This window comes from Falco naumanni, chromosome 6, assembly GCF_017639655.2.
Source record: "Falco naumanni isolate bFalNau1 chromosome 6, bFalNau1.pat, whole genome shotgun sequence".
NCBI lineage: Eukaryota > Metazoa > Chordata > Aves > Falconiformes > Falconidae > Falco > Falco naumanni.
Window position 1 is genome coordinate 20,887,502 of NC_054059.1, and position 26,256 is coordinate 20,913,757.

At 34.3% G+C, this 26,256-nt stretch overlaps 1 protein-coding gene across 1 annotated transcript in view; it reads left to right on the forward strand.

Annotated features, from left to right (window-relative positions):
* Positions 1 to 26,256, forward strand: part of CSMD1 (CUB and Sushi multiple domains 1) — a 1,211,070-nt gene that overhangs the window by 795,009 nt on the left and 389,805 nt on the right. Inside the window, exons 9-10 of the mRNA XM_040599137.1 lie at positions 6,995 to 7,119; positions 10,346 to 10,467. Of these exons, the coding sequence (XP_040455071.1) occupies positions 6,995 to 7,119; positions 10,346 to 10,467 (247 nt within the window). The remainder of the gene's footprint in view (positions 1 to 6,994; positions 7,120 to 10,345; positions 10,468 to 26,256) is intronic.

Below are 26,256 nucleotides of genomic sequence, written 5' to 3' on the forward strand. Positions count from 1 at the left end.
AAGATTGCATTTTCCCTGGTGGGGAAAAAAAAAGCAGAGACTTCAAGGTGTGGCAGAAAAGAGGGTCAAAGGAAGGAGATGGAAGCTTCCAGCTCATGCAGAGATTTATAAATTTTTCGGCAGGGAATGGACAGCCAGACCCAAGAGTAAATGGAAAGGAAAACTTCATAAGAATTAGAAGGAATTGTGCAAAGTTTTCTGCAAATCCAGAAAGCAAATTAATCAAACCAGGCTCCTGAATCAAGGCACTTCCAAGCTAGGGCATAACTGATGGGGAAATAATTTAAAAATCTAATCTATTTCTGACTGACCTATTCTTTTTCGATTTTTCTCTATCCTCAAAGAAACCTGAGAACTCATAAACAACTCCAACATTAACAGAATAAGTTATATGCAAAGTCATGATTTCATTAGCAACAGCAGTTAAATGTTTTTTAAAAAATAATTAAGAGAAATAAGCTTTTAAATAAATGGTATAGACAGAGAAGCTGTCCAGAAGATGTTTGCTATTACCCTGTTCTACATATTCTGATTCAACGTGGCAAGTACAGCTGCTGCAAGTGAAATTGTGTGATACGAAAATACAGTATGCACTTGCTGTCCAATGGTCTGCTGTTTTAGGGAAACAAATGTAAATTTATCTAGGTGTTTATTAGTTATTGATGTATTGAGGAGAGAAACATCAGTTGGTAGAAGACTAGGTAAAAATGGCATAATAAATTATAACTCTTTCTTAAGATGTATTACAGTGTATGTGTACATTCATCCGAGGGATATCTGTATATTTCCACTGTTATTCTGGAGAGTATTTTAGTTTACTGTTTGTGCAGATATGCCTTATTTTCCCTCCTCCACTTGAGTCTCTCCTCATAGATGTAAAGGGTGCAGACCATACCTCTTCTGAATTCCTCCAAGTCAAATACTTAGTTGAAAGAATTAAGGGCAGCATCTAGGATCACTCTGTTATTAGTGGAGAGAGAAAAGCATCTCTGGAAAGAGTTAACCCCTTAGCCTAAACGTTTAATGGAAAATAGCAGGAATTCACACCTGAAGGGGCCTTTCCATTAAGTATAAATATGAGAGTAAGCTCAGCAGATCAGGATGGTGATGGAGCCTGAGTGCATAATATGTAAGAAGAAGCTGAGAGTTCTGGGTTTGCTCAGCCTTAAGAGAATCTGAAGGACCTTGTTGCTGTCTACAGCTACCAACCAGGAGAATGTGAAGAAAAGAAAGCCAGACTCTTCTCAGAGGTGGACAGTGGACATTAGGTGGGACATGGCAAATTAGTACTAGATTCAGGAATAAAAAACACCCCAAAAAATTGTTACTATGAGGATGGTCGAACACTGGAGCTAGTTTCCAAGAGAATTTGTGGTGTCTCCACCCACGGGAGACATTCAGAGCTCACCTGAACATGGCCCTGAGCCCCCTGTTCCAACAGGACTTGCTTGGAGTGCAGCATTGGACTAGATGATGTCATCTTCTGACCTGATTTATTCTGTTAATTTTTGAATCTCATACAGATTTTATGTGCACATGATACACTGTGGGCCAAGTAGACCCATCTAGTTATGGTCCAAGTCAGTGGCATACGAACAATTCTGAAGAAACAACAGCAGATCTAAAGGCACTGGTAGACTGGAAGAGCATATGGGAGATAATTGCTTCTTTTGCCCTGTAGACTCTAGTCTATAATTTTAAAGAGAAAGGGAACTAAAATAATTTTGTTGAAATGGGTCCAAAGATCCAAAATATGTGAGCCCCAGCACTGGAAAGCCCAACAATAAAATTCCCAGAAGTGCATGAAAACATCCAGAAGAGGAAAAGCCCAAAAGAACGTGAAAGCTCAAAGTGTATTTTAAGATAGCTGAGGGAATCTAATGGCAAGGAACCTTGCAAAGCATAGATAACTATATTTTTAACTCCGTCTTTTATGAATGACTGTGGGTTACAGGTATCTTAAATGCCTGGAGCTTACTTAAAAGCAATGCTTACTCAATTGACAGAGCAAAGAAATTCCCTCCTTCCTTTACCCATTCAGACTCTGATGTTTTCATTTCAACTAATGTATCTTACTGTTCATGGGGATAAATGAATGCATAAGTTGTTAATAAATAGCAGAAGCAACATCATATAAGATATGATGAATAAAACATGTTAATATACTTTGATAATATATTTTTCTGTGCATGTTTTTGGCCTCCAATTGTGAATATTATTTGAGAGAAATGATAAAATTTTATTTTCCTCCTAAACCTTATTTGTTATCTGAAAACTGATTATTCAACAGCAACTGGTTTTCATGTACTATAAACTTATATTTATATCTATTTAAAACGTATCTTAACTATCTTGAAGTTAGCTATCTATATCTAGCTTGACATTTCAATAGAGAATTTGTTTGGAATTTAGCTTTTCTTTCTCTGAAATGGGAAATCAAGCTCTTCCATAAGAAAAGAGAAAATACTTGGTGTAACTTGTACTTCTCCAATGTGAAAATACTGTGGAGAGTAAAAAAAAGGCAACGTTTTGGTTTTTTGGTTTGTTTTTGTTTTTGTTTTTGTTTTTCTAAGTGGCAAGTATAGACACCAGAAGGAGCTATTGTTCTTGTCAAGAGAATGACAACTGTGAATATTAATATGAACTAAAACATGAGAAAATGCACATTACTCAAAATCTTTTCCAGGCTAGTGAAAGACATGTTGTGAGTGGAATTGATGGAAAGGCAGAGGGTTTATTTTCAAGACAGTGTGAGACCCAACTGATTCAGTGATGACAGGTTCTTTGAGAAGGATTTCATCATTTTCAGCATTATAATGACATTAATTCTAATATCATAAAGCAAATAAAAAGGTATTGAAATCTTAACCTTTTCATTCTGTCCTCCTGCCACATTTTTACTCTGTTCAGTTCAGAAAGTAGGGGAGGGGAAGTTCAGTGATTTCAAAATAATCCAGTGGATATTTGGATTAATTTTGATGGAGAAATGGCAACTCAGACTTTGCTAGGTGAATAAAAACATAATAAGTTTTGGGATCAGTACCACATTTTATTTTTGTGAGATTTCAAAAGAGTAGATTGTTTAAATGAAATCGAGAATGGAATCAAACAGTAACATTTCAGCTCTACTAAAATATTATATGGTATGTGTGATACTGTGAAAAAAGAATAATTTTCCACAACTCGAATGACACTTGTAAAAAAATATCTTTTTAAATATTCAAAACAACTTTTTTAAAATTAAATGAACTTTCTTATGCTTAGCGTTTCTTACAGAATCTTTTCCTTTTTATAAAATGGCTTCTTTCAGTCAAGCTCTAGCCTTTGTGAAAGCACAAAGTTTGCTTTGATACAGTTCAAACTGAAAATAGAAAGGGAAAAAAGAGGAAACTTATTTCTTCACCCTGTTTAAAGTTTACATTGAGATCTGAGAAAACCAAAACACTTCAAATGCCCACAGATTTTCTTAGTGACTAGGGAGGTAAAGATATGAAAAAAAAAAAAAGAACTTAAAACCACTCCTTGTTAAAAATTGGAAATAAACTGAAGTAACCATTTCCTTTGAAATTACAGAAAAAACAAGTTAAGATATGATTTTGTGAGGATGCCCCCTTTTTAATGGAAAAATTACAAGAAGAATCAATAGAAGGACTCAGCAATTTGAACATTGCTCAGAGCAAAAGGAGTTTTATTGTAGACTATGGCCCAGGTGTGTCCCCTCACCTAATATGTTTAATTAGATAGATCTGATTCTCTGGAAACATGAAATAATACTCTAGTGACACAGCTCATGTAAAATTTCTCAGTGTGCACTGTTCCCTTAAACATCAAAAGATATATGGTTTGATTAAATATCTGCAATGTATGTATTACATTACAACTATATATATACACACACATTTCATTATTAACCCGTTGCATACAAAACATTTAATTTCCTTCACAAATATTATACTGTTGTAGTCCATACCTCCATTCAGCAGTGTTTAGAACTTTTCAATACTTTTTTCCGTTTTTTTTTGTAAGCCTTGACAGAATTGAAATTACATTAAAATTATTTTCTTGGAAGTATTGGTTGTCAGACTCATAGCATATGCCTGATTTTTCACAAAAGGTGCTTTGGAAAGGGTGGATCTTAACTGTATTAAAGCAGACTTAGCAGGCATTGTAGCCACAGATAAATCACATCCAGAACTATCTCAGTCATTCTAGTAGAACCTATGACTGCTCTTCTGTAGCCTGAAATTAATTTAGAATTCTTGAAATTACTTTCAAAAGATTTTACTTGTCAATGCCTGTAGCTGGCATTCAGGTTTCTCTCCACCTCGAATTCTAGCACTATGGAGCTTTTGGGTACGTTGTGTTCCTCCCTTACTCTTTAATTTGACATTTTTGCTAGGTTTTTTTATTTTATTTTAATAAGTTGTAGTCAGAATATTTATTTTTTGTCATTTAGTTTGTGATCAAACGTTTCAAAAGATTATATCCACTGTGTAAAATATATGAACTTCACATTATTAGTCCTTAGCTACAAGATATTTCAAGAGGTTTTGAAAACAATGCAATATACTGTATAAAATAATAAACAAATTGAGTCATCATAAGTATAATGTGTAACATTTTATGTAGCCATTAATAAGATTTTTTTAATATATGTAATTTAATATATATAATAAAACCCAGTCTAGACATGAAATCCTTCACTTACTACATCAGACATCAGAATATTTGTATTGTCCTGGGTTTTTTTTCCCTTCTTTCTTTCCTGCGGGGGAATAAAAAGGTATATTAATTTATAAATTGCAATTGAAGACATCCAATAATTGCATATTTAATTTTACTTCAAATATTGTATGTGCACAGTTTTATAATTCTTCTTACATGTCTTGATAGTAGCAAACTTCAGGGAAATATTGTAGCTTTTATGTTGGTTCACACATAATTATACTTTTGGGGAAAGTCTTTATCCAATGTGATTTTAAAATACTTCAGTTCTCAATTCACATTTATCACAATTAGGTAACTAGCTGGTTTTTTTCCTGTTTCCATAGAACAAATTTTCAGAGCTCATAACTTTAGAAAATATGAGAAAATGAATTTAAAAAATAAGTGTTTAGAGAATTAAAATGTCAGAATAATTAATCATAATATTTTTCATTACCAATAAGAGAAACTAATTGTTTATTAATTTCAGGTATGTATTTGGAAACATTCTTGGTTTATTTTTCTGAGGGTTTTAAGAACATTCTGAAGGATAGTAGATTATGATAAATATAAAATAAATACAATTTTAGGAGATTATAATACTATTTAAAGATTTTGTGCATTCCCCATGAACTACTGAAGGAAAAGGACAATATTTTCCATACCTTTTTGATTTTTGACATTTAACAGCTCAAGAACCAAGTGCTGAGAAAAGTAGTTTTTAAAGCTTTCCTAGATTTCAGAGAATCACAGAATGGTCAGGGTGGGAAAGGACTTCTGGAGCTCATCTAGACCAATCCCCTGCTAAAACAGGTTTGCTTAGGACAGGCTGCACAGAGTCGCATCCAGGTGGGTTTTGAATGTCTCCAGAGAAGACTCCACAGCCTCTCTGGGCAGCCTGTGCCAGTGCTATGTCACCCTCAAAATAAATAAGTTCTTCCTCATATTCAGGTGGAACTTCTTGTGTTGCAGTTTGTGCCCATTATGCCTTGTCCTTTTGCTGGGCACCACTGAGAAAAGGCTGGCCCAGTCCTCTTGACACTTGCCCTTAAGATACTTTTAGACATTGGTAAGATTCCCTCTCAGTCTTCTCTGAGATAAAGAGGCCCAACTCTCTCAGCCTTCCCTCATAAGGGAAATGCTCCAGTCCCCTTATCATCTGCATAGCCTTTTGGAGCACCACAGACAAACTTTAAAATTAAGAAAAAAGAAAAAAAGGAAAAGGAGCCCATTAAAGTTCTGTCAAAGAACTATAGAAGTACATCATAGTAATGATAAACAGTTTAGTTTTTCTTTGTGAGATCTTTTGAGAAACTAACAGAATACCTTAAGAGTAATAGAAGTTCTTGAAGCATAGGAATGAGCTGGACATTAGTGAATGAGATGATTTGCTGTTCTCCATGGGGTAATTTTAACCACTGAGCTTTCTGACTAATCTGAGAAATCTGCTTTGTACCAATGACTTAGTTCAAAACATGGAATTATCAGATACAGATTTAAAAATGCAAGAAAGCTACCAACAAAACTGGTTGATTTTGATGGGGAAAAAAGAACATTACAAATAATAAATGGAAGCAGATATGTAAATACAATTTAGAAAAGCTCTCTTTGAGATACGCTGCAACAATATACATATTTTTAATTCTTATAAAATATTAGTCAGCATTGTTCAGAAAGAAATTATTTCTAAAAAAAATAATTAATCATTCCAATGAGACACATTTCAAAGTTAAAAGTGTAACAGTCAAATTTCAATCCTATTAAGAGTTATCATCCAGCGTAATTTTTAAGAGAAAATTTCAACAAAGTCAGGAATATTTAATGAATTAATACAATCTACTGAAATAAAGATCTTCTGGATGTACATATTGACAAATTACCATATCTACCTGCTTATTCTCTCATTTAAGAGAATATGGAGAGGATGAAATTATTCATGAACTAAGTTTTGTTGCATGAATCAATGTTGATTATATATTTTCATAAAAAGATGTATCTGTCTATGCATTCACTGAAGTCATAGTTTAAGTGATAAAACTCAGTATCACAATTGCTTCATCTTTCTGCCCTTACTTCTTTAGAAGGTGGGCAAACTCGATAGGAGACCTGTTCCCTATAGTATAAGTTGGTTTTTTATGAATATAGTAATGATGGACTAGATTTCCCCAGTTTAATTTCTTTAATTAAACATAGAGATGTTGTCATTTACTGACATTTACATTTTGGGGGGGGATATTGATATTTAAAATACATTTAAATTCTTTCCTTCTTCCTCTTGTTTTTCTCCTAGGGTGGGTGCAAATATACAGTTTTCCTGTGAAGATAATTATGTGCTGCAAGGTTCTAAGAGCATCACTTGTCAGAGAGTGACAGACACCTTGGCTGCCTGGAGTGACCACAGGCCAATTTGCAGAGGTAGGTGCTATTCTTTGGAAATTTTCCTGACTTTTGGAAGGGTAATTTATAATTTCTGCTTAGAAGTGTAATGAAATAATGTTCAGAATATAACAAAAACCACCAATATTATATATGTATGTATGTGTATTAGGGAGCTAATTTCCTTTTAATAGTTTTCATTTCATTTAATCTTCTTTTTGTCATGTTGAACAGATTTAAAGTAGAACTATTTAATTAGGTTTAGGTTAAACTTTTCTAATTAAATTCCTAAATAGGAGGTCCTGAAAATCACATTGAGTTCCTGTTGGTCCCAGAGATTTACATAGTCCTCATTCTTCGATAAATTCCCTTCTGTTTCACCTATTTCCTAAACGTTACAAATAACCCTAACTTTCTGATTTCTTTTCTAAATCTTTTCTCATTATGGTCTGAACCAATGAGTAAGTTCCTCCCCCTGCTTTTAACAAGAAGAGGGGAAGTTGGCTTTTTGTTTGTTTGCATGTTTTCCATTGCAGTCTACTGCCTGTAATAAATAAAAAAAATATTAAAAAAATAATTACTAAAAAGCACAGAAAAAACAAGTAAATACTGTCAAAGTACTCCAGAACTAAGTACAGAACTTTTCCTTTATCTCAGTAGAAAAATTAATTTGGGTTGCACATTTAGATTGTATGTGTTAATGAAAGTCTTAACCCTAGAAATGTGTTTGCTTTATGTCCTTCTACGAGACATTTTAGCCTGTAGAGGCACAGGAAAACCACCACCATTAATTACAAAGAGCAACAAAAAAATGATTCATGCAAATTATTTTATATACTTTTTTTGTCATTTTGAGGTAGATCACAGAGGTCTTGTACTCACAAAATCTTACGATGAATGCCAGTTGCCTGGGCAGCAAATGATAGATTGTGGAAATAAGGATTTACAATCTCTAGACCTAAACTTTTGCTTGTTCAAGAAAGAACTGAAGCATAATCTCATTTACCTAAAACTCATATACATATATAAAAAGTTTTTGCTACCTAGTTATTTCATAATACCAAAAGAAAAATATGTTTTCCTGTTGCCACAATAGATTTTTCAACTTGTGTAATTACATATGTGATATACTTTTCAATTATGCGTTCTTCATTAAAGAATGTAAACAATTGTGGTATGTTGACCACAGCCACCAGCTAAACGTCCACCCAGCCACTCACTCACTCACCCCCAGTGAGATGGGGGAGAGAACTGGCAGAGCAAAAGCTGAAAACTCATGGGTAGATGTCAAAACAGTTTAACAAATGAAGCAATGTACATGCAACCAAAGCAAAATAAGGATTTTATTCACTGCTTCCTATTACTGGGCCTTTTTTTAGATATTTAGCCATTTCCTGGAAAGCAGGGCCTCAGCAAAAATGATGGTTGCTTGGGAAAATGACCATGACTGTGTTGGCTTCCTCCTCCATTCCCTAAGCTGTTATCGCTGACCATGTTGTCATATGGTACAGGATATCCCTTTGATCAGTAGGCGTCAGCTGTCCTAGCTGTGTCCCCTCCGAACTTCTTGTGCACCCACAGCCTACTTGCTGTTGAGATAATGTGAGAAATAGAGAAGGCCTTCATGTTGTGCAAGCACAGCTCAGCAATAGCCAAAACACTGCCGTTATCAACACTATTATAATTACAAATCTAAACCTCAGCTCCACACAAGCTTCTATGAAGAAAGTTAACTCCATTCCAGTCAGACCTAATAAAAAAGATCTACAAAGACAACTCCTCGATGAATTATTACAAGCTGTATGCAACATGGGTAATATTACATAGGCATATCTATTAAGACTGGACAATATAAAACATAGTAAAAAGAAATAAAAGTCGTGTCTCCTACTCTTTCCAGAGCAGCAAACCAACTATGAATCATAAGTGTCTCAAACTCAGTGTCTCTTGAACTCAGTGTATTTAAATGAAAAATCTAAATATACCCTCTCAATATTTGGTTTCACACTACTACAGAATAACATGTCCACACAACTCCATTCTTGTCTGTTGGGGTGGTTTTTTTAATCTCTTGAATTTATTCCTGTTTGATAATACATTGCAGAAATGAGCTGAAGTAATCTATGAATGGTAAAAGTAATACTCATCAGAAAGGGGCTATTTGCTGCTGAATTATGTTTGTTATTCCTAGTATTTGCTGTTCCTTCAAATTTATTATCTGCAAATGTCTCTATTATGCTTTACTCCCTCCGGTAAACTTCTAACAAAATAGGATAAATTAGTCCTATATTTCCATTACAATTTCATTTTTAAAAACAAGTTACATTACTTGAACATTCTTCCAAAATTGGAGCTAATTTTTCACAGCAGTCAGGGGTCAAGGGCTCAAGTCAGCCAGTCTCTATAGTTGGTTTTGGTTTTTTTTCCTAAACGCAGATTAACATTTTTTAGGCTGAATGGTGTATAGTCCTGGTTCAGCATTACAATGTTGCATGAGATGAATGCTTGTGGATGGTGGGAAGTGAAAGACTTGAGTTTTATTTGTAGTCTATATTATTTCAAATCCCTTTATTGACCTTCAAGATGCCAGTTTTTGCTGTGTCCATACCAAGCATTTAATAATAAAATACACAATACAAAGAAATGTTTATCACATTTTCTAAACGAAGATCAACTTAAAGTGGAAGAGGTGATAAACTACATGCAACTAGTATAGGCTTAATGACTTCAAGCCTATGAAACTTTTCTTTCTAATTATACTTCAACTGGTATAAAAAGCTAAGACACCACAAAAGTTCAAGTTTAGGTTAAGGATATACTGTTACATAAACATTGTGATATATGTGTTTTTTCTCCTCAGCTATGGAGGAATCATGGAGGAGAGCACATACTGGCCTTTCTTACATTCATACAAGGAAGGCTTCCTCCATCCACTTGAGGGCAGTAAACTTCTCTCTAAACAGAATATTGACGGGATGTTTCTGATAAATTAATTTACATAAAGATTAAAGTAATGTAAATGTTGGGCTGATTAACTGAAAAGTGCTGCTTTCCTTCCTCTTTAGGTAATTTTTCAGGATTTTCTTGCCTGACTCAACTCTATCCAGCTGAAACCAGGACGCTTCTTCAAAGCAGATTGTTATAGAATATATTAGCATAATAGTACTTTCACAGCAAGTTGTTATTAATCCTATGGCAATTTTATAATGTTTATTATCAAAAGAGCAACCAATCAAAAGCAATCTGATTTGTTTTGTCGTTTTAGCTAGAACATGTGGTTCTAATTTACGTGGACCAAGTGGGATTATTACATCACCAAATTATCCAGTTCAGTATGAAGACAACGCACACTGTGTGTGGGTCATTACAACAACTGATCCAGAAAAGGTATGCTTTTCTGTTTGTCTCAGTTCAAACTGTAGGATTTTGGATTTAGGATTATTACATACATATTTGTACAAGTGCATGAACACATGCAAGTGTGTATGCTCATTTAAATACAAATATGACCACAGTAGAGATGTTAAGAAAATACATTGGGCACAAAAAAAAAAAAAAACATAGATTAGTAATATCTGTGAAAATGTCCATTCAGAGTAATAGGCCTCAATTAATTTTCCAAGTTATAAGTACATTTTCCAATGAAATAGATAAAATAATATTCAAAATCACACATTACTAAATGAGTTGATACTGGATTTTTCAAGTTGTATCTTCACACTTCAGCATTGTTGAGTCTTAGCGTAAAAACCTACAAACTTTGTGTGATGTTGTTAGGTGTTTTCAATCTCCTGTTTTCCAGTAATGATTCTAAATACATAACTATGAATAATTAATCATAAAAAGTAGTCATAATGAAGTATTCTTATTACACTGCAGTGTACTGAGATGCATTTTTACTTGTGTTTCTGTAAAATCAATTTATTTCCTCAATAAAGGACAGAAACTTTCCTACCTCTAGGGAAAAAAAAAATAAGCAAAGAAATCTTTCAGTTATATTTTACTTTTCTCTAGCAAAATACTGAATAAATGAGTTATAATAACTTGAAGAATGTACAACGTGTATGTACTTTTGTAATTATAAAACACATATCTCCTATGCAGGTTTTTGGAAGACTGTACTCCTGACAACTTTAATATAGTTAGGGAAAAAATGTTTAACTTTATCCCACCATGGTTCCTTTATTCAGAACTGCTCTATTAATTTTATTTTATTTTTTAATTTTCTCCCTTTACTTTTCAAGAATTTGAATTAAGCACTGTTTTTGCATATTTATAATAAAATTATGATAACAATCTCCTTGCTGATGCAAGAAAGTTTAACCATAATCCTACATAAATTGGTACTGACTTTGCAGTGTATTATTAAACTGTACAGTGCATGTTCTATATGGTGGTTCAGACTTGTGAAAAACACTAAACCTCCATCTGCTACAATAACATGGAAGTTCTGTTCATTCTATACGTTATATCTTTCTCAATGGCTTTAGGATTTTAGTAGTGCAAAGCTTAATGACATTGTTGTAGATTAACTTATCACTTTGTTCACTGGACTCAAAAAGGCACTCAAATACTATTTTTGTGGCAGGTTGATAGTACATCAGTCACAAGAGTACACTGAAGGAGTTACACACCCAGACAGATCAATTATTTTGTTTTGTTCAAAATGAAGGGGTATGAGTACAAGGCTTGGAGCTTTCAGCCAGAAAAAGGTCCACATTATTACAGCCAGCTGGGTGGAAGGTAAAGAGGTACACTGACAGACATATTGATAATCACAGTGTAAGAAAAAGAGGTGGAGCTTTACGTCTTTCAGTGCTGTACAGGATGGGCAATAGGGAATTGTCTTTTTATTAATCTTGGATTTTTCTTACAGTGCAACAAAAGAAGATTAGTTTCTTAACTGCATGTATTATAGAAAGATGGATATTTGCTTTAGGATCTTGATGGTTGTGAATGTGAAGTTTTAAAATCAAACATGTTTAAGGTTTACAGTATTCTCAAGTTGCTTTCACATAAAGTCTGCATCATCTTTATCAGTATGTATCAATACAAATCTGATATTGGAACTTCTATCCCCAAATAACTGAATCTAGAGTTAACACATATACTTTGGGATAATAAAAGGCATGAAGGAAAATGCTTTTTCTTTACAGACTATCTGGCTGGAATGGAACCTTTTTCCTACTTCTTTCTAATGAAAACTATTTTGCTAGCATTTTTAAACCTGTGAACTTTAAAAAATCAATTATAAAAATAATTTTCAGGTTTCCCCCCAAAAAAGGAATTTATTTTAAGATGTGCTGAAAGTTGTGCTTTTTTCATCCCTCACTCTTGGAGTTATGAATGACAGAACTCTTGAGTATTGAACTGTGTATTGAAGGTCTGATTTCAAGATTAGATTGAGAAGCCTGCTCTTTTGCCTGTCAGATTTGAAAACATTTATTGTAATGCTTAGAGTCCATGTTTCATTTTCTTTTCCAAGAAAGTAGACAGTTTGTGACATGTTGTTACTGTGTATCTAAATTAGTTTTGACTTACTGTAGCAATGAATTTGTGTCAATTTCATCAGCTTAGTTTACGCATAGCATTTTACCAGAAAAGATGTTTCCTCTTAACATAACATTCAGTGAACTTTAAACAAGATAGTCTAGTTAAAGTGGCCTTGCACAAAGCATGGAACATAATGGTCTGGAATATTTTAAAGTATAAATGGGGAAAAAAAAAAAAAAGATGGATAACATTTTCCAAATACTGCATCCTGATGCTGTTGGGGGGAGATTTTTAGTGTCAATTCAAAATGAAAACAAATTTCATTTCCTCAACAAATTCATTTGGGGACAGTAGTATAATTCCGTTTTTAACCAACAATATCAAGATCATTGTTAGTTTATTAACCAACCATGTCAAGATTGTTTATTTACCTTTTTCTGAACAACACAAAAACCTAGATTAATCTTGGTTCTTCTCCTGTTCAGAGGTATTTCCATTAAAGTTCGTTTTATTTTTAAGAATTGATTTTCTTCCCTTAACATTTAGTTGTTTCCTCTGGGTCCCACTATTGTAGCTTCTGATGAGCATCCTACCAAGTTAATTATTAGTCTTTTAGTACTTGTAAATGCAGCTTTATGGTCCTCTTCTGACACTTTGTCAAGTATATGCTGTAATTCTTGATAACTCTACATTGTTTTAGTTGTTCTGTTATGCAGTTTCACAACTTTTTAGAGTCAGTTACTTTGTTCTTCTGAGATCTTACTGATCTATTGTCTTTATCTCTTTCTTGCTGTTGGTATAAACTTTTCAGTATGTTCTAAGCATGCATCTGTCCCTTGCTGTTTCAATTCTTTCTCCAGGCTGTGTTTTTCTTCATAACACTTACTGCTTTGGATTTCCTGCTGCTTTTGCTATTTTATGGTAACATTACTGGATGCAAAAGTTTCAGTTTTCAGCTCCAGTGTCTACAGGAGGGCAAGGTTTGGTGGTGTTTCAGCAATGATACCTAGTTTTGCACAATTCTTTCCTGACTGATTGTGGATTGTAGATGTGCCATGGGCTGCAATAGTTCTAAGTGTAATGACCTGGTAAATAAAAACTGTGTTCCAATTACAGGTTTTTTTCTGAGGAATGTACTTTCTCCACAGTATAAAGCATAGATATTAATTATTTGTTTGGGCCTAACAACTTCCTCCTTCTTTACAAAAAAGGTACTCACTGCAGTTGCCATAATTGAAGACACTGGAATTTATTAGAGGGAAGGTGGGAAACTTCACTTAGAGTTTTGTAGAGCTGAGCATTCAGGTTTTTGTATAAAGTTGGATGATACCTTAATATGTTATCATCAAATGGTAGTTCTGATTTATTGTCTCTCAAAGCACATAGCTGGGAAACTTCAGGAGAACATGCTTACTCAAGAAAACTTTTCCCAGTTCACAGCTAGGGAATCCACATACTGTTAAGATTGAATTTAAGATCATTTCTTTTAAGATAAATCTTTCTTGCAATATGCTCTAAAAACGCAGTCTTAGTAAGTAGCATATCATAATATGCAGGTTTATTTCAATGAGGTTTTATTCATGGATTTGTTCAAAGTTTATGGTAACTCAGATGTGATCTGTTAGTGCCATCCCAATTTCCCTGTTCCATGTAAGTAGCTTATGCATATATTATAATATGTAATGGATTCAGAACCTTTGTTTCAATAGACAGGTTTGCTCCAATTAGATGTCATTATTGTATTCTGTTGCTTAATATTAGGGTGTTTTTTTAGAAAGTGCCTCCATAAATAGCCTGCTTTTTCAAAGCTTCATTACAGACAGGGCTCCCCTCCTTTGGAGTTGCTGATCAGACCATCCTGCCATGAGTAATAGGATGTTTGTCAGCATGTCTCACATCTACAGCACCTGCAGTCTTACCACTGCACTCTGACTGGGGAGGAAAGCTCTTACTGAACACCGTATCTCACCCTTACTAAAGATTAGGAGGGCACTGCCACAGTAGTGATGTGTATCTGTAGAACTTATCCTCTATCTCTGTACCACAGATTGTTGAGTTGCAGAGATCTTGATCACAAAAAATATGTAGATGTAAGAATGACTTTCACTAAACTACTGTGTATTCTTGCCGGTGTACAGGCACATGCTAGTGATTTACTCAATTATTATTTCATAAGTCTCATGACACATTTAATAGAGTTGTATGGTTTAAACCTGGCCAGCACCTAAGCCCCACGCAGCTGCTTGCCCACTCCCCCATGGTGGGATAGGGAAGAGGATTAGAAGAGTAAAAGTTAGAAAACTCATGGGTTGAGATAAAGGCAGTTTAATAAGTAAAGAAAAAGCCACACACACAAGCAAAGCAAAACAAGGAATTCATTCACTACTTCCCATTGGCAGGAGGTGTTTAGCCCTCTCCAGGAAAGCAGGGCTGTATCACGTGTAATGGTTACTTGGGAAGACAAACACCAGAATGTTCCCCCCTCCTTCTTCTTCCCCCAGTTTATATATACTCAACATGACATCATATGGTATGGATTATCCCTTTGGCTTGTTCAGGTCAGCTGTCCTGGCTGTGTCCCCTCCCCATTCCCATGCCCCTCCAGCCCTCTTGCTGGCAGGGCCTGAGAAAATGAAAAGTCCTTGACTTAGTAGAAACATTCCCAAGCGACAACCAAAACCATGCATGTGCTGTCAACATTGTTCTCACACCAAATCCAAAGCACAGCTCTACAGCAGCTACTAAGAAGTAAATTAACTCTGTCCCAGCCAAAACCAGGACAAGAGTGAAGGAAAAGATCACTGTGAATTTAAAAATTACTAATTTGTACATCCTGTGCCTTGTAGATCATACAAATACACTAAGAACTTGAAATCATGATTTCTTATGGTGTGTTGAAAATTAAAGCAGACTTTTGTATTTTCTTTTTTCTTTTGCACAGTATTAAAACTTTATTTTGTGCCAAATGTAAATGTGCATATTTTAATTTAAATTTGAATGTCTTTATTTTTCATGTGTGGAACAGTGTCTTTAATTTTATGGGGATATAACATCACTTACAAAGGATTCACACAGTTTAGAGTTAAAATTATTTAGGTCTCAGGTATGAAACAAACAAGTACTGGTTAAGTTCCCTCTTGCTTTGAAGTAGGCTCATGTATTATGAAATAACTAAAGCAATTATATGAGAAAGCTGTTATTGCAATATAAGGTTGAGATTTTCAATTTCTAGTGTCCTAAAATCTTGTATAAGACTTCCAGGGTAACCTTGATTCTCTGTAGTCTTAAGCACATTTCAAAAACAAACAAAAAGACTCTGTATATTTTAATATAATGTGGAAAATGTACTTATAAGCCTACTGGGAAAATCCTGTTATATATAACTCACTACAGTATAAGTACATCCTCAATTTGAATTTAAATACATAAATTGTAACACAGAATTCTATATACACACAACTGACATTAGAAAAAATATATATATTGTACAAAAGCAAGCACAGGGGTTTTTTAGTAATATCTTTGTGCTTTCTGTGTTTTGTGTATACTTATTAGAACATTGTGATTTTTGTTAATAATGATCGTATTTCTACCTTCCAAGACATCATGTGAATGAGATGTAGTAATATAGCCTCTATATAGTAATTTCTTAGTAAGTTTACTGAAGCTTTATTGGATGATACTGTAACACAAATAGAGCTTGAACAGAAGACTCAGTTCTGGCACTGCAGACATTTAGGATGAAATTTGATTTGCACATATGGGTGCTACATGTCTAAATTCCAATTATACTTGACACAAATCTGTCAAACAGTTAGTAGAGTCAAAACAGTGCTTCATCTCATCCTACTCATTCTCTCACTATACTTGGCACTATTGAGGCCATACCTTGAATACAGTGTTCATTTTGGGGCCTCTCACTCTCAGGGAGATGTAGAGCATGTCCAGAGAAGGGCAATGAAGCTGGTGAACGGTCTGGAGAACAAGTCTTATGAGAGGCAGCTGAAGGAACTGGGGTTGTTTAGTCTGGAGAGAAGGAGGCTCAGGGGCGACCTTGTTGCTCTCTCCAGCTACCTGAAAGGAGGCCATAGGCAGGTGGGGGTAGGTCTCTTCTGCCAGATAACAAGTGACAGGACAAGAGGAAATGGCCTCAAGTTACACCAGGGGAGATTTAGATTGGATATGAGGAAAAACTTGTTCACAGAAAGGCTCGCCAAGCATTGGAACAGGCTGCCCAGAGGCATGGTGGAGTCACCATTCTTGGAGGTGTTTAAAATAATGTGTGGATGCAGTTCTTAGGGACATGGTTTAGTGATGTACTTGGCAGTCCTGGGTTAATGATTGGACTTCATGATCTGAAAGGTCTTTTCCAACATCATTGATTCTATGATTCTAAAGCAGTCCACTAGAGACTGAACAGCTAAATCACTGTTTGGCTTTTGTTCACTCTCACCTGATCAGAACTAAAAGGGATTTAGACATTTTTCATTGAAGCATGCAATGTTTAGTATATATGCAGCTTTGTGGAAGACAGTATGGTAGTTTAGATGAGGGACATGTCTCACATTGAATGGGAAGGGTCCCGTAATAGCCATATGTTGAATGAAAAAGCACAACTTTCAAGTAGGGGTATACCAGACTTAGCTAAAAATAAGTGTCAAAAAATTTTATCCCCTACATTAATACATCTATTTTTAAGTGTGAGCCTTTAGTGAAACTGATGCATGCAAATGAAAACTGCCTTATATATTGAGTTTAGATGTCTCATTTGTGCATGTATTACAAGAAGTTTTGACTCTTGCTGCCTTAAAGATTGTTGGAGGTAGTAATGGAAGAGGGATACCTGGGATCAGTACTTGTCTCATGATGAAAGGTTCCAAGCACATATTTCCTGCAGCACAGAAAAGTACTGTATTTTCTGTTTGTTGGGAAAGCTAACTAAAGGAGTACTCTTAATGCTTCTGTAATTATTTCTTGTGGTATTTGCTTGATTTTTCTCAGATGATTTCTAACATCAAATGCAGAAACACACCCAACTCTTAAGGTTTTCCATTCTAAGGCAATTACTGCAAATACAGGCTGACAGTTATATTCCTTGTTGCTTACTTTCCCTCTGACCTTCTTTCTTCCATCCATAGGAGACTAACTACTGAGCCTTATCTGTGCTCAGTATCTCAGATTTGCTTTCAGGATATCAGTTATGTTTACTCGACTGAGATTTAGCTGTGGGGTATGAATTTTATGAGCCTCGGATGGATCTAAATATGACATACTGAGATGGAATGGCAATTTAGAGGGGGAGGGGAAAGTAGAAATTTTCAAAAGAAATGATAGAAGCATAAACATGAAGGAATGGAAAAACTGAAAGAAACTTAGCAGTAAATTTGCTGTGATATTGTCTTTGATTTTACAATAAAACCATGTTTCAGAAAGACAGCTGGAATATATTGGCTGATAATGCAATGCTTGACAAACAAAAGATTCAGCCTCCAAACAAAGTGAATGTGTTAGAATGCAGCAATGTTTTAATTGGCAAGAAGAAGCCATGTATATTTGGCTTAATTAAAACTATTAAAAAACAAAACCCCCTCAAAATCTTCAAAGTTTTCAAGACAATTTTGTTAAATACAAATTTATGACATTTTAGAAATTCTAATGCTTCTCTCTGTTCATGTTCTAATACCAAGCCAAAGAAAAAGAAAAGAGTTTTCCTTTTCAAAAGATGGCAATATGTAATATTTTCACTGTGATATGTTTGTTCTGTATCTTCATGGGTAAGAATTATACAAATCCATTATTGTAACTATTTTATGTAATACTTACTGCAGTGAAAGTGATGTGGATTTGCCTTTCTCATAGATACACTTCTCCTGCCTGGATGGCTGTTGAACTTTTTGTTATTTTAGCTTATATCTTGAAAACATAAACAAGCTATTCCTCTTTGAATTTGTTTTGGTTTTGGGGGAGGTTGGGATTGTTTTTATAGGTAAAACAATTCCCTACTCAAAAAGTACAAAAAGTCCAGAACTGTATAACATGTACATGTAACTATTTGTTTTTCAGTTGCCAGAGGTTGTCTTTAAAAGTTAAAAAGCGAAACCACAAAAAATAACAACTACAGCGACTACACTTTCATCATTGGCATTTATTGTTATCCAACCACTCTCATATATGTATTTCTCTTCTTTCTGAAAGTAGAATTGTTGCCTCCAGCTTTTTTCTTAGAGGAACTTAACTACTGTGAGTGCACTTAGAATTCCTCCATCATTTCCTTCCTCCATTATGTTTTTTGTCCTTTCATATTCCTTTGCCTCAGTTTCTTCTTTTTTGTTGTTTTGATCCTCTGATTTCCATCAACATATTTCTTTTCTCTTTTAGCTTTAACCCTTTCTTCTTTTTCTTTTTTATGTATTTTCAGAAAGGAAAAGATTCATATACAAAATTCAAATACAGAATCCTAATGTTTTTCATGGTTTAAATGGATTTAAAAAACCAATAAATGAATGGTCAACTGAATTTTTAACTTTTTTTTTTTTAATCAGAAGAAAACAGTAAGTTTTTATACATAGTTTCTTAATGCACTTACAATACCATTCAGCCTAAGAATGTACCATTTCTGTAGTGACATATTATTCCACAAAAAAAAAACCCAAACATTTAATTTCTTCATATTGGAAAGACTTCAGTCAACTTTACTAAATGGAGAATCAATCAGACTTCTTGAGCCATAGGTGAATATCCATTAAATATGTCTAAATATATGACGCTTTCTTAAGTAGTATTTATCCACATATTATAGAAGATAAATAAACATGTTTGTTATTACTCTTACACATGCATTCTTACACAGAGACATATAAACTACTGAATGTTTTACTTACAGAATCCAAAACATATTAATATAGCAATATCAACTCATTAATATCTTCTCATTTAATTCAAGATAGTTCCTGGCAGGAAAAACTCATAACAGAGAATGCATCATATAAGAACATTCTGACTCTGTGTTAATAAATAAATAAAAAAAAATAATTAAAATAATCTACAATTAAATTTCCATATACTTTTCTTATCTTGGTTGTTCTACAAGTTAGTTGCCAGTTCCCTTGCTAGAGAAATATCTGGCTTATTCAATAATACATTGTCAAGTATATAGATCTAAGATATCCAAGTTTATGTGTAGATGTTTTTTCCCTGGAGGTTGAATGTGTCTGCAACTATCGATAGTATATCATACCTGATAATGTCCTTGGATGTTGTCTTTGTTTGTATACCCTTCCCCCTCCAACCCCATTTATTTTTTTCTTCATTTATCAGATATTCTACATAAGTTATCTTTATGTAGACCCTGTGCAACCTCATGGCATTAATAATCAGAATAACATAAACCCACATTTACTGCACAAGAAGACAAGTACTTCAGAATCATTTAAGCATCCACAGTTCTGGTTTACCTCACAGAGCATGTTATTTGCTTTGCCTTGAAACATAGGTGGTCAGAGTTTCTTTGTGTGTGATGCTTATCGTATATCTTCTCTTTGAATCTTTTCTTGGCTACCTTTTCTTTTGGGAAAATGCCAGCTGATAACTTACAAGCAAATAATAGGAAATTCTAAGAAATTCATAGATGGCAAAGTAAAGTGTGTGTGTTTATATAGGAAAAATATAATAAGATTATTTTTTAAATTATTAGTATTTTCTGAAAAGTATTACAATTCCTTTCAATTTTCTTTAGCAATACTATAGATTTGGTGTTTGGCATCCCATCAAATAGAGGCCTCCAGTTATTTAAGTAGCAAATTAATGTCAGCACTTCATTCAATTAACTTATTTTTGTGTATTACTGAACAGGAGCTTCATATTATAAGTAAAGAGCCATTGTGGAGAATAATAAATGCAGGACCAAATCATCACACATACGTTAAGATGTGCAAATCTCAGATCTCCGGAGGGTGATGTTAAAGGGGAAGAATAAAAGTAATTCTGCTTTTTGGAAGTTTTACTTAGTATAAGGAATATGAGGGTTTGCAGTAAGTTATAGAATAAAAAGGTTTTCAAAGTGTTGTGGAAAAAAATGGCACTGGGACTAATTTGATAGCTGGGATCCAGCATAGGAAAAATAAGCTCCAAGGGTGTATATACTATGTGGCCTGTATTAACTTCTCCATAATTTAATGCATTTAAGTGCACTGCCGAAATGAGTTTTACTTCTTTAGGATCTTTCCGTCTTCAGACTAAACACCTCAAAAGGCATTGTAGCCTGTTTAAGATCAAATTTTCCTCTTGCCTTTCATTAAGTAATGAAAAGACGGAATGATCAACAATGAACTTCTGTATGTAAACATTTGTATATATCTCTTTGCAATATGAAGGATTAGTAATGTCTAATACACAAATGTGTATTTTTTTTTTAATGTAAATTAAATACTTTGGTTGGAGCTGTTTAGAAATTTAACACATTTAATGCTACTTTGAAGTAAATAAAGACAAAAAATTAAATCCTAAAGTGTGATCTCAGGAAGTATCAAGGTAAGTATTAATAGACCAGCTGTATATTGTAAAAGGGATTAGCATAGATTAGCATGCAGATTTGTCAGATACTTGATCCAAGAAAGATGTGGATAGAATTGAAGCATGTTACAGAAAAAAAAGAATGGTTCAGCAGTTGGTGAATTGTATTCATTTATTCATTTGTAAAAATAGTTAAGAAGCACCATCACAAACAGCCAAAACTAAGATGATGATCCTTCCTATGCTTAACTCAAATTGGCTTACTTTAGCATGTGAACATTGACAATATGACTAGATCCGCAGTACAGATAACAGACTCTACACAACCTTTTAGCGATAGCTTTTGAATTAGCGGACAGTCTTTAAGTCCTGTTGAAGACTATCATGAACATTTGGGTCTACATCAGTCAGTCTGTCCCATGTCTATGTGTGAGTCATTTTTTAAAAATGTTTCTTAATAATTAAACATTGCAACAATATGCAGAGCAAAAGTTTAACTAGCCTTTTAAAATGTGGCCCTATTTGCTTCCACGAATATTGCCAAAAAACTTTCGTAAGTGAGAATAGGTTTTACACATGCTTAATGCTCACCTGTTATACTAGAAAATAACATCAAGTGCTTGCTTATTTCTCTGTCTGTATGCAGAATTTGACTTGCATAAATGACCAGTGTTTTCAGTAGGAAGTAACTTATTTATAGATTTTATTTTTTTTATTTATTTTTTTTCGTTCCTTACATTTTCCAGTGTTCTTATGAGATAGGACATGCAATGAAATGCTGAGTTTGGTTACCTGTCCATCTTTGTATCCAGTGGAAGAATGGTTTAGACAGAGCTTGTCAGATTGGCCAGCCCTTTTTCATGCAGCAATCATCTCGACATTTTACTCTTCATTTATTTAATAGGTAACTGTTATCACTGTTCAAAGCTCACTGAAAAGGATACAAGTGAAGAGGCTGCAAAATAATATATATGTCCTTTTGTAAACAGACCAGTGCAGAGTGCTGGCTGGAGGGCAGGGAACCTCACAGTTTTCTGCACTGTTACATTGTCTTCATGATGGATTTGAGCACTATAAACCAGAGTTCATGAAACAGCGATTAATCACAGTCACAGGAAAAGCAGTTTCACAAAACCAGAGGAGAGTACATTCCTATCATAAACACAAGGAAAGCAAAAGAAATAATAATGCTGCAGGTTTGCTTCCTTTTCCTTGCCTACATTTAGGCTTTTTTTGCCAATTAAACATGTGCTGCTTATATTTTTTTTTTTCCCAATAAAAGAGAATTATGCCTTAAACTGAATAGTTAGTCTCTCTGTTGCCTTTTCAATTATAAGTATTGCTATTTCATTTTCCCATTTCTAGGACAAAGCAGATGTTTTGATAACTGGGCAGCAGAAACTCCCCTTCCAAATTTTTAAAGTGTGATGACCCTGAGTGGATTTCATACATTAGACGTGGCCCGAGACAGAATATACTTGCAACACTGCAGAACTTCTGCCTGTGCTACAAATCATTGTGGCTACTCCTTCCTGTTTTACTATGCACTAGATCCATATATACACAAATATATTCATTATTCCCCCCTCCCCCCTTAATCCAAACTTCATCTTTGGAAGCAATAAGTGAAATAGAATAAAATAGTTTAGATAAATATGACCAGGAGCCTTTTCATTTAATTATGCATCATGCATACTGGGAGGAGCTATAGTCTGTCTCTGTGGAAAAAATACTGCATGATTAGTCAGACTCCTGGAAATAATGTAAGAACAAAATTTAAAAAAAATAAATTTGGCAGTTATCATTAAGAAATCTCAGTGTGATTCTATGCTAAATACAGTTCTTGTTTTCTGCCTGTTTATTATGACATGAAGAGAAACTGGTGATTATTTGGCTAAATTAAATGCTAGTGTTATTTCCCCTCCAGCTGAATTTCAGTAAATTATATGTAAAAACAAAACTGTATTCAAAAATATTCCAACATTTTTTGGAAAATTTTGTTTTCCCAGTGTTTAATATATTTCAGAGAGAAATGTACTGTTTCCACTTGAGTGCATCATGTAGTGTTTAAAGATTATATACATAAATATATTTTTACAAGTCCTCCTAGTTATTGAAACACTTAATCACATCAATATAATAACCTTCTTACAATTTACTGCAATTTTCTTATGATGTAAAGCTATATGTAATGGAGAAATCCAAAATGATATATGAAACTTGTCATCTGATTAAATTATCATCTAAAGAGAACCTGACTTTGATCAAATAAAACAGTTCCAAGATTAGATCTTAACTTATTCAAGATCATACACTGGATCACTTCTTTACTAATTGCAGTCTATTTTCTTTCACCTTGCATTTAATGGACTTTACTGGTTTAGAGAAGAAATAAGGGCTATTTTACTATTTTTAACATTTTTGAATGTTTTTTATCAATTGTAACTGCCCCATGTAATGTAAACCCCATGTGTTTCCCAGCTTATTTTAAGAGCTCTGTGAGTGTTTATGTTCACAGGCTTTAATCAACGTTGAAATCAGAAAACATACACATTTGGTCTTCAGGGGGCATCGTGATGCTAACAGTATGGCTCATCCTCTTCTTGGTTACCAGTTGTAAACTGTTTAAAGGGTTAATGTATCTACATGAAGCTTTAACGCATTTCTGCTCTCAGAGGTCATCTCTTTGCCCCTTTCATTGTGTCCCAGAGCTATAGTAACTCCTGTACTAGATTAAGGGAAGCAGATGTGAGTTCAGAGCTGTGTAGTAATTCAGCTGATGCACGTGCCCATAGCGGGAACCACAGGAAGAGCTCCCATCTTAAGGGGGTGTTGGTGAAGAAGCTTGTTTTCCTGAACATAGAAAGGCATTTAATTTCTTCCAATTGTTTTGCTAAGAAATAGGAAAATGAAGCCTAAAACATTGCAGGTAGTTTACTTTTCAAACAGTGAAATCACGAGGGCGTCATCATGCCTTTTGAGTTTTTCATGCCTTTCAAAAAAGGAATCACCTGTTAAGATGATCCTTTCCTTTCCAGATGGCAGGTAAGTAGGATGAGATTTCCCAGCATGATTTTCCCCCTCTTCAAAATAGGTGGTAACTTTCATCGTTATGACAAAAGGAAATATTAACCTAGTGAAGAGTTTAGTAATTTATCTATTAAAAAATCACTGAGACATAATTTACTACCTAATCTTTCCGAAGTATGCATAAGCAAATATGTCACCTGTGCACCATGGTAGAGCATTCAGAATTGACGTGAGGCTTAAACAGAGGCTTCGCTGAAGGAATAAGACCTACGTTGCTCTAGTTGATGTGAAAGATTAAAATGGAGACCAGCTCATTACAATGGAAACTTATCGCTGCCTAAGGTAGAAAACATCTTTGGATCACTAATCAGTTCTTATTCCAAATTTGATATTGAAATGAGCAGAAGAAAATGACAGATCATGTAAGACGTGAAGTCTGAAGTCGTGAAAATAAGTGAGTTACATTTTCTTGGAATTTCATCAAGACTCTTACTCTCTCATGACTGTTCTGTTTTGCAACGCACAGGACTTCTGTTGTCATGGAGTTCACAGAATCTGTGAAAGGAGAGTTTCTTTCATGCAGATTTTAGCCTCTGCAGAAGTCATTCTTCTGAGCAACGTTATCCATATTTAATTATTAGCATAAGTAACTGGCAACAAAGTACAAGTCAAGAAGATAAAAGATCTAATTTATTTCTTCAATCAAAATTCAGAAGTTTCTGGGAGGCAAACCTAGGGATTTTAAATGAAGGTGAAAAACACATGGTCTGTTTAAAACCTTTCATGAGTTCACATGGAGATCTTGGAGAAACTTTCATCTGCAGGATCTCAGAGGGTGGGAAAATGAGAGAAAGAGAGAGAGGACAAGATCCAAGTATTGCCTCCAGTTGTACTAAGAAAATAAATTAGGCTATGTTTACATTGGTTTAGTAGTGCAGTGCACCGTGAATAGCTTTATATGGAAAAAAGTTAGTGCTAAGGGCCAGATGTCCATACTAAATATATATTTCAGAGTTTTTACTGTGGCCTGGTTGTAATCTGCCTGTTTAGGCTGAATGCCTGTTACTGGCTGGGGAACACCTTCCAGCTTAGTTTCATCCAAAAAGAACACAATTTATCTGTTCTGAGATTGCTCTGTGATGTAAACCAAAGCACAGTAACAGGAGATGGCTGGAGATTGTTTCAGAAGTGCACCCTTGATCAAAGCCTTATGTGAATGTATTTTTAATCTTCTGGTACAACTATCGCAACACATAGAGAAGGCTGACATTTGCAGACACTTTGTACATGCAGGACTGAATTGAGTCCATGGATTAACAAATAAATGCTCAGAAATGTCCTTTTAAAATGTTGTATTATCTTCATGAAATTCAGACAAAAATCCCATCCAGCAAAGTAGCTAGAGAAGATGCCTTTCTTAGGACATGGCCATTATTGAATATATTCTTGCTAACTAATAGGTTGTCGGTTGGTTTAGTTGTTTTTTTCCAAGTCAAAGGTGTCACTCATGCAGGGTATCCACACAGGCAGAGTATATGTCATGTGGTAATGCAGTCTTTCACACAGTTAATATAATTCTTAGTACTTTTCTGGGTTATCAGACTGTCATATTAACAGCCTTCTGAAAGACCATTCTTTTTAATAGTAGATTAGACATTATGAAACATTTTAATGTCAACAATATTTTTCTCTGTAATTAGGTGTTTTCCTTCCCATCCCTGATTTTAAACAGACTTACTGGTAGGTTGTATTTACTTCATAATACCTCTCAGAAGAAGGTATTGCATGCATACTATTATGTATGTGCAATTCTGTGAGTACAACTCTAAACGTTTACAAATTATTTTTTTTTCTATATTAGCCAGTTATTAACTGTAGAATCAATAGCTTTTCTGCTTTGACCTTATCTAAAAAGAAAACAGGTATTCATTTTTTCTTCAAACAAGATACTAAAGTTTTGTTCTTGCTCATCTCTTTTTTATAATGGACATTTAAACAACAAAATAATCTAGCAAATAAACTAGTAACTACTTCCACTTGAATTGAACAATGGGATTCTAATGTTTCCAAGGTAAATGTTCAGCTACTACTCAAAATTCTCTACTACTGCATAAGGCAATCTCATTGCTGATTCTATTTGTT